The sequence below is a fragment of the Sardina pilchardus genome, chromosome 13 (assembly GCF_963854185.1).
Source record: "Sardina pilchardus chromosome 13, fSarPil1.1, whole genome shotgun sequence".
Taxonomy (NCBI): domain Eukaryota; kingdom Metazoa; phylum Chordata; class Actinopteri; order Clupeiformes; family Clupeidae; genus Sardina; species Sardina pilchardus.
The window spans coordinates 27,064,516-27,074,312 of NC_085006.1; the positions used below are offsets into that span (position 1 = coordinate 27,064,516).

Consider the following 9,797-nt stretch of genomic DNA (forward strand, 5'->3'; position numbering starts at 1 on the left):
GCGGTGATCTCATCCTCTGCCCTTATAACCTCACACACCGCATCCATGTGTGTTTTACAGTACGTATGGACAAACGCCTAGCATGGTTTCAACACAAAATAGATGTAATCATAGCATACAGTAATTCCCTGTGCATTAGCCACTTGACAGTGTTTCATGCAGGTTAAAAGAAAAACAAACCATATTAATACTATAATAACTGCTCCCGTGTATTGACCTCATAGCTGAAGAAATTAAGCAAAATTAATGTATAAGCTGCGGCTAATAGTGGGGAAATTATGGTATACGCAATGTGCATACTATGCACTGATATGATTGAAAGATATAGACTATACAGTAGGGATGCTTATTTTTTATTTCCTTGGATGTCTTTACATTGAGTGTTGTCTTGTTAGATATTACAGTATACTGTATTGCCACTGTGATGTGGCATTTCACCTTACAGTGCATCATTAAGTCAGGATTAACTCACTTGTGATTCACATCTCATCTTCTCATCTAATCTCCACTGACATTCTCTGAGTGTCTGAGAGATTTTGTAAAGCAATGTCTGTGTATGTGTTGCGTGCGTGCGTGCGTGTGTATGTTTGTGTATGTGTGTGTGTGTGTGTGTGTGTGTGTGTGTGTGCGTTACACACCTGTGCCTACGTGCTTTCTGCAAAACTGTGTGCGTAGATGCAAAGGAGGAGGACCAGGTTCCTCGAGAGTGCATGCTGTCATCCATAGACTGCCCTTATAAGCATCAGCAGCTGATACTGCTCTGCATTTCCACTACTAAAGCCAACGTCAAAACACTTTGCATCGAATGACACGCATCTCGAAACTGAATGGTAAGCTGGTCTGTTCATCTTTAGGCTACTTTAATGTACATTACATGCAACAAGAATAATCCATTTCAAGTTCATTTAGATAGTACGGTAATTGAATTTTGACGTAATGGAAAAACTGGAGAAAATATGTATAAACAAATGAAGGCAGACTTTAGAATCTTTGGTTAAGCGCAAGTAAGTGAAATGTATGAAGGCATCTCCTTCCACTCGGGATGTGAGAGGCTGAGACATCTTCATCTTGCTGTTCAACAGGTCTAAATTATACCTGTCTATTTCTGTTTAAAAACAGAAGGTCTGTTTTTTTAAAGATGACTGACAGTTTGACATTGGAGGAGAGACACACTCTTGTTGTGCTCATGTGTGTAGGGATTTAGACTGGGACAGCTCTCAGAGATACACACTCTTGTTGTGCTCATGTGTGTAGGGATTTAGACTGGGATAGCTCTCAGAGATACACACCGCAAACCTCTTCTTAGCGCTGTCCCAGCTGTCTCAAGTTTCATTGATTTGATTTATTCATTTTATTTATCAATATTAACTGTCGATGACTCCTCTGACATCTTAAATACATATTCCAAATTACTAGGCATTACAGGGTAAACATTAATTTTGTATTTGCTTGTTTACTGCACACTGACTTTCATGCAAATATAGCCAAGCTGATACATGCCACATTCAGCATATTAATGATATATAATTTTGTCATTTACTTCTTGTTTTCGGACAGGAAAAATACATATTTTCTCTATAGTGGACAGTGTCCAGACAATGACTAAACAGTCACGCCAATAAAGCTACTCAAGCTTGGCGTACCAAAGTCAAACAATGAGGGTGTCAGCTTGTCAGTGTTCACTTAGTGCCTAAAGCCGAAGCTTACTGTATGACAAGTGATAAATTAATCCGCTGATGGATGACAGTTGTCCATTTCACAGCTCATTTGGAATGTGTATCTTCCAGTTTGCACTAAGAGAAGCAAACATAAAGAATGTGTACGTACGTGCATGTGTGTGTGTGTGTGTGTGTGTGTGTGTGTGTGTGTGTGTGTGTGTGTGTGTGTGTGTGTGTGTGTGTGTGTGTGTGTGTGTGTGTGTGTGTCTGTGTGTCTGTGTGTCTGTGTGTCTGTGGAGGGGGCGGGGGGGGGGGGGGGTTGCTGCTCTCTGGAGTTATGTTGTATTGTGCTTCTTGTATGCAGTTTCTGTATGTGAATGCTGCTAGATTTTAGATAGCAGTTGGCAGTGGATATTTGGAAGACATGTTGTACAGTATGAAGAGGTGTTACAGTGATCTTTAGGCATACTTTATCTAAAGAGCAAAACAGCATTTGCTGGTTTGATGGCCAAAATAAGAATATGCTTAATGATATTTTGGCATTTTGGATACCAAATTGGAATGGAATTTGGAATTGATTTTGTAATTGTTCTAGAGGACTCTCATCGTTACTTTATTACCTCCGCCAAGGAGGTTATGTTTTCATCGGGGACCGGCGTCTGTTTGTCTGTTTGTTTCTTTGTTTGTCTGTCTGTTTGTTAGCAAGATAACTCAAAAGGTAATGGATGAATTTCGCTGAAATGTCAGGCATGACCCAAGGATGAAACAATTACATTTTGGGAGTGATCCGTAATTCCGTCGGGATTCCGGAGCCGTTTATGTGTTTCGCTTAGTGGTGTAATGGCATGGTATGGCCACGTGGTGGCAATCTGAATAGTTTAGGTTCAAATGTATGACAACCTAGGAAGAACAATACAGGCGGAGGTCTGCGCTCTCTGAGTGCTTTTCTAGTTTACCCTGTGATGGAGAGGGGCAACTGAATATGTTCTGTTTTTATCAAAGCTGTATGCAACTTGAACCCCTACCCAGGGAAGGCAAAAGCTAAAAATAGCAGTAGTTTGGAATGGGAACAAGGCGAGGAGCCCCAATATGAGCGGACATTTGTTAAGTAAGGTGAAGCAGAAGTGGGAGTTGATGTGCTGGGATATTCTGAAAATAACTTAATACACAGCATCTATGCAGGATGTTTAATTCACGCCATTTCTATACTGTCAAAATGATATGCAATTCCAAATATTCATTTGAATAGGGACATCTCTTACCCCTAATTTCCAAACCACTTGCGACTTTGATTGGCCAGTTGCCAATCTGGATTACTTTGCACGTGCATCTTACTAGTGGTTTAGAGTGTTGAAACATTTACTCATTGAGTACTTTTCAATACTATACTGTCAAATGTCTAAGTATATTTAAAAAAAAAAAAAAACAGTTGATCCCCTCTGAACTGCCATTCCATAATTCCTACTGTGCACTCCGAAACTACAAGTCCCACAGTCCGCAGTGCCTAATCAGATAGATATTTTGCATTCATTGTTTGCTTTTGAAAACATTTGTGTGAAGACACCAGATAATTTCCAGTACAGATAACCACATATCACATACCAGCACTTGTGATAAACGAGTCTGCAAGCATTCGTAGCGAACCATCGGAGAGGAGCCAATCAAGGGTCTATCAAAGATAAAAAAGAAAAAAAAAGAAAAAAGAAACAGGATTTACCAGACAGCCATGTCATGCATCATAGCTCATAGATATCTCCACCCTTCTTCAAATAGCATTTTTAAGAGACGAAAGGACACATGACACATGAAACAATCATGATTTTCTCTCTCTCTCTCTCTCTCTAAATATCACTCTGTTTTCACTAGTAGCAACAGTATATGTGTATGTTCTGAAGTTTCACTTCCAAGTCTGTTGCCTTATGTCATAAATAATGAGGAATCAAGAAATTAACATATTCAAACAGACCACATGAGCAATTAGTAGTTAGATTAGGAGACAGATTAAAAAATGAATAGAAACTGACAGAAATGTCTCTCTGTGGTTTCAGTCACATTAGGTAAGGTTAGGTACAGTATTAGGTATGGATTTTTTGAGAGCAAGTGTATTGAAATGTTGATGCATACTAAGCTTAAATACATTTGAGATTTGAGGGAGATTTAAGAAAATACTAGAGAAAATAATCATTGAAAGTCTAAAGAAGTCAATAAAGAGTTATAGTCAACAATGATGACTTTGTTTTGAGTATACAAATGTTTGTAGTGTCATGCTCATGCACATAGCATTCTGCTCAATACACTCATTTTGGTGTCGTTATAAACATTTAGATGCCTTGATGAAAATTAAATACAGTATTTCATCAGCTGAGTTATAATTCTGTGTTTTCCAGGTCTACTGGTAGAGGGAATAGACACCTGAGTGTTCCTGTCAGAGCACTTCACCTTTGACCTTTTGACCCCTACGCCTTAACCTCCAGCTTGGTGAATCATCCCCACCTCCCAACACTCACCATGTCTGTGTATCGCAAGGAGTCACCGACAGCGCCGAGCTACAGCAACAGCTCAAGACGTGAGAGAAACAACCTTAATGACCTATTATCATTCACACACACTCATCGCATCTTATTCAAACGAGGCATCATGGAGCATGTTGTATTTTCAGTTAGTCTATTATCATTCACACACACTCATCGCATCTTACTCAAATGAGGCAACATGAAGCATGTTGTATTTTCAGTTAGTCTAAACACATGGCAGATTCATGATGATTCAACTAATTGATAATCTTTTTCTTGTGATTTTTTCCCCCCAGTGGTTGCACAAAACAAAGCTTTGGGAAGTGTAATGTACATGTTGGGAATGAGAGACTTCATCAGAGACCCCATGGATGTCACATCTATCCTGCACATCAGCAACCTAACCTTGGAGGATGAGACACCCCCAGCACCAAACTACCTGCTCCAGTCGTTCCTTCGTCGCCTCTGGCTCTATCACCCAGATGCAAGAAACCCCTCATGCAACTCAATGCCTGAGAAACACTGGCCAGGCACATGTCCACCGACTGTAGATGAAGGCCTTGGGGAGGAACTGCGGTCTGCGGTGAACCCACTGGATCTAGTCACTGGCGCTTACATGTCCTCCAACAGCTTCCTTCGCCAGGAGATCACGAGCCACATGGTGCAGTGCAACTTTGCAGTGCCTTTGCTTCTGCCGGCCGTCTGGCCTGACGTCAACGGGACGCTTCTGCTGTGGCCCTTTCGTGGGGTGATGGGGATGCAAAGATCCACCTCTGCCAACCCTCGAGATTTTCAGATGAAGAACATGGCCTGTTCCAGGATGCCCTTGATCTCTTGCGTCAGGCTGGGAAGCTGTGGTATCTCCAAGTCGAGGGTCCTGAACAGGGTGCTGAGTGGCCCACGTAAGAAGTGTGATTTTTTCGTCCACAGGGACATGGACGGAGGACAGCTCCCAAGGAGCCTCTCAGAAGGCATGGTGGAGGTCGGGTGGAACCTGCCCTTGGGGGACCCAAACGGGGACACCTTCTCTCGACCCATTCTGCTTGCCAACTTGCGCGGTGATGCATCCGACTGTGATCGGCCTTTGAGCCTTGTCAGTCGAGGCTCTGGAGTCCTCGTTGTGTTCTTCGAGATGCTCGGAGAAAAAGAGCTGGAGGCGCTCATCTACTGGAGAAGCATCGCATGCCACATGCTCCTTGTAGACTGCTCCCGAGGATACGAGAATGCAAGTGACAAGGAGAAGCTTGCAAAATATCTACAGAAAGCGGTAAAGGAGCTGGAACTGGAAGAAGGTATGGTGGTATCAGGATGCGGAGGAGATGAGGAGGATCTTGCTGTCCATTTGATAGAGGCCTTGGATCACCTGATCCCTCACCTGCACGCTGTGAACCTTGTGGATCTGGCTGGTATCGGTCTTGAGCTGAACTACAATGTGGATGAGGATGAGATTTGCCGAAAGGCGTTTGGCGAAGCTGAGGACATTCTGAAGGGAATGGAGGAAGACCCTGTTCAGTTCAAGGAGGAGCAGCTACCTCTGCAAGGTGCACAGTGGAAACGACTTGCTAAAATTGAGAAAGAGCAGTGTCGAAACCAGGGGGGCGAAGGTCAGAATCAAAGACAGCTTAAAGAGGAGGAGGAATACATTCGCCAACAGATGAGGAAACATACAGTGACGCCAGCTATGAGAGGCTTCATTGATGCCCTTACAACCACCTACTCTCTCAAACGAGCTTATTTCCTGAGCTGGATGAAAACACGACTGGGTGCTGTACAGTGGGATCAGTGTTCCCAATCTGTAGATCCACTTCTGGACCAGCAGCCTTTGGTTGAACTGGAGGGAGGTCCATCTACCCACTCATTCCTTGGGCTTGAACACTTTTTCCGTGAGATGGGGGTGATGTATGAGATGTGTTACCACAGCGCATGCAGAGACTCATACGTACTGCGACTCCCTAATCTTGCTGCTGAGCTCCTCATGCATGGAGTGCCATTAGAAATCTATGACGGAGATGCCTCTTGTGTGCCCATCAATTGGGTGCACAATGTACTGATTCACCTACAGAAGAAGCTGTCACTGAACTTGAGGACGAAGGTAATTACAGCCTTCGGGCTCCATAACTCCAAAAATGCTGACATTCTTTCAACTCTCTTTGGAGCAAGCTTCCTGAAAGGCGGCTACACACACGCAAAGGGGGCCTACTTGCTTCTGGTTATCATACCTGACATGCTGAGGTGGGAGATGGAGTGTGACGTATTGCTTCTCATCAACACGGAAGGTCTGATGTATCCAGAGCTGGCAGAAGGTGAAGAGAGTTTGGCACATGATCACGAATTGGCAACCTTTGTCACTGGACTCAGCGATGTGCTGCTGCTGAACCTTAAGGCAGAGAACCAGGAAGACATGAAAGACACCCGCCAGATTGCTGTTAGCGCCCTCCTCCGCACTAAGGAGATGGAGAAAATGCCTGTTTGCCAGCTTATGAGCCAGTGCGAAGGAGCCGACACAAAGGCCTTGTCCTTGCACATGAGTCACGTGATTCAGATCCTGTCAATGGAAAGGACAGGAGAGGACCTTGACACAGTTCAAGTGTCTGCAGAGAACAGCAATCCTTGTATAATGGGTCCGTGGAATGACAGCACTGTGTATTTACCTCTAAATCCAGAGTGCACCAAGGCAGCACTGGAGCTGAAGAACAATCTCTTCTCCACAGTTCAGAAGTGCGCCATGAAGAATCAGCCGACACGTCTTCCGCAGTTCATGGAGTCCATCTTCCAGCTCTGGGAAGCAATCAAACATGGGACCTTCCCCATTCCCTTCAACAACACTGAAGTGGCCGATACTTTTAGCGGTGTCTGTAACAAACTGATTGACGGGGAGCAGAACCTGGAAAGTCACATGCAGGATTGGCTAGGAGGAGTTGATCATCGCATCTCAGACCTGAAGAAAAACAGGAGAAACTCAGAATTCATCCTGAAAGCATTGGAGGATGAGACCACAAAGGAGGTTAAGTCTGAGAGTGAGAAAATGCAAGTGATTCTGGAAAATCACTTCAAAAGAAATGATATTAACTTCCAACTTGTTGATGCATACAAACCAAACTTCTTGAGCTTTGTGAATATGTACCAAAGGCAGAGGACCGGTCAACTAAACAAGACACTGGAAACTGCCACAGATGTATATGACCTCTCTGCCAAGGTCAAGGCTTTGCAAACAGCCATTGAGGCTGCGCTGGAAGTCAAGTTGCGAGCATTGCTGGCTGACAGCAGGGTGAATGATGCAAGCTTTTCAGACAGCAAGTTGGAAGAAGAGTTTGCAAGTGTTTGGGATCAAATACCAACAAACTTGGAAACGAAACCAGTAGAGGTACAAGATATTGTGGACAACGTGAAAAAGCAATTACGTAATAATCTAAGAATTCGAGTCTTGCAGAAGTACATAGACAAACTTGAGTACGTGGGAAAGACCATTGTCTCTGAAGTCTTTGAGGTGCGGAATGATCATTTTGGGTTCAAGAGCAAGGTGAAGAGAACTCTGCAAAATGACAAGATGGAGGCCCCAAAATTTGCAAACAGGATGGTCGAAGCATGTGACCACAGTATCCAAGAAAACGTGAAGAGAAAGGAGAATTATAAAGATAGCTACACAACTGCACTCCTAGAGATTGTCGACAAGGGTTTAAGCACAAAAGACTTTAATGTCAACTCCCAATTTGAGATCGACTTGAAAGTCTTCATCTGCAACAAAGCTGCTTTGGCTTTTCTGGAGATGCAGAATAGGTTGATCAGGCAGATGAATTCAAAGGAAAAATTCCTACATAACAACAAGGAAAAATACATGGTCGACTTCATGTACCAGTTCCGCAGGAGGGACCAGTGCCAAATAGCCTCCCACACATTCATTAACCTTTGTCTTAAACCTGCAGCCACTGACTATATCCAAAGCTCCTTGGGAGCCGCCATCTTGGAGGACATTTTGAAGAAAGATGATGCCCGGAGGTTTATCTCACCTAGTGAATTTCATTACAACACCCTTAGGGACTTGCTCATTGAAGACAACTTTGAGAGGTTCCTTGAGTATCTTCAGTCCGGTGAGATCTTCAGCCGCAAGAGCATACAGGCCATGTTGCAGGGCTACTTTTCAGGGACTGTCGAGGTAGATGACAGGAGAAAGCAACGCATGGAGGAAATCTCTGACAAGATGCTGAAAGCCGTCAATGAGGTGACAAATGACACAAGTGGTGGACAAGGCAACATCCGAGAAATGTTACTAGCCGTTTGTGATAACCTGACAAAGTCTGGCGGAGTGAACGTGCCACAGGACACTCTGGAGGGACCTCTGTTCGACATAAACACCCATCGTGACATCTTTGTTGCAAACCTGCAGGACTCGTTAAACGAGATTACTCAGGAACTGAGTCGAGACCTGCGTCGGACCGATAAGGCGGTAGATGTCTCGCCAGACCTGCCAGACGAGCTGCTCGAAGCCTTGTTTGACAAAGTGAAGGGATGCGGGAGAGAGTGCCCCTTCTGTAAGGCGCCATGTGATATGGGGGACAAAGACCACACTCTTCACAGCTCACTCTGGCACCGACCCAAGGGCCTGCTGTCGTACCACTGCTCCGATTCCGCAAATCTCTCCCATAGCACATGCTCACAGGAAGTGAGTGGCAAAAATCAGTTCCTGAACAAAGACACTGGAGACAAGCCAGTCCCTTACAAGGATTATCACACCATCTATCCTGACTGGTATATACCTGAAAGAGAGGGAAGCAGCACCTACTGGAAGTACATACTAATGAAGTATAATCAGAAGTTTGCTCATGCGTATCAACGTGACCCAGCTGAGGTTCCCTTGGAATGGGAAAGGATTCAGCAGTCAGATGCCCTGGAGAGTTTGCGCAAAGCTTTCCACTCATAGAGAATGCTAATACTAGCCACCATCATGTTATCCATCTTTGTGCCTTGGTACTACATCTTGGTACTCTTATCTTATATCAGTCCTTTCTCCTTGTGTGATTATTATTTTTTTTATTTTTGTATTTAAAAAAAAGGAAAAAAACAGGTGATTGTGATTATATTGTATTTGCAGATTTTCTTGATCATGCTTTATGGTTGGTGTGGTTTATTATATTTACTATGTGGGATTTCTATGACCCATTTTAAGAATTAATGTTTTGTATGTTCATTGAATATGATAATAAAGGGGTTAAAAGTTGGATGTATAATATGATTTTGTACACACACACACACACACACACACACACACACACACAGAGCGAGAGAGAGAGAGCACATTCACTTGTCCCAAAACACGAAATGCTCTCCTCATTAGTTATTATCCCTAAGTCGTCCTGTAATCTTGCAAACACTACAGATCATTTCGACACTTATACAAATGCGTTGGCCTATCCCAACAACATATTTCATACCAACTGTTACTAACAGTCAACAAATACTGTATGCTGCCTTTAATCTAAAAGAGAGAGCATTACAATGCCATCCCCATATATGTAAATGAAGACTAAATTACATATTAAAGAACCCAATTAACACCTTCTAATGGACAAACACCAAAATGGCAATGTTGCCTAAATGAAGACTAAATTACATATTAAAGAGCCCTATT

The 9,797-nt window shown here is 43.4% G+C and overlaps 1 protein-coding gene across 1 annotated transcript; it reads left to right on the plus strand.

Moving 5' to 3' along the window:
• The first annotated feature begins 734 nt into the window (after window positions 1-734).
• Window positions 735-9,386, plus strand: si:dkey-202l22.6 (up-regulator of cell proliferation). Its single transcript, XM_062552534.1, has 3 exons — window positions 735-830; window positions 4,046-4,224; window positions 4,468-9,386. Exons 2-3 carry the CDS (start codon window positions 4,167-4,169, stop codon window positions 9,087-9,089), a joined length of 4,680 nt encoding a protein of 1,559 aa, XP_062408518.1. The 5' UTR covers window positions 735-830; window positions 4,046-4,166; the 3' UTR covers window positions 9,090-9,386.
• Window positions 9,387-9,797: the final 411 nt, after the last annotated feature.

Coding starts and splice junctions, on each gene's coding strand:
- si:dkey-202l22.6 (XM_062552534.1), top strand. CDS start 4,167: ATGTCTGTGTATCGCAAGGAGTCACCGACAGCGCCGAGCTACAGCAAC. Junction 4,225..4,467: donor CTACAGCAACAGCTCAAGAC/GTGAGAGAAACA, acceptor TTTTCCCCCCAG/TGGTTGCACAAAACAAAGCT.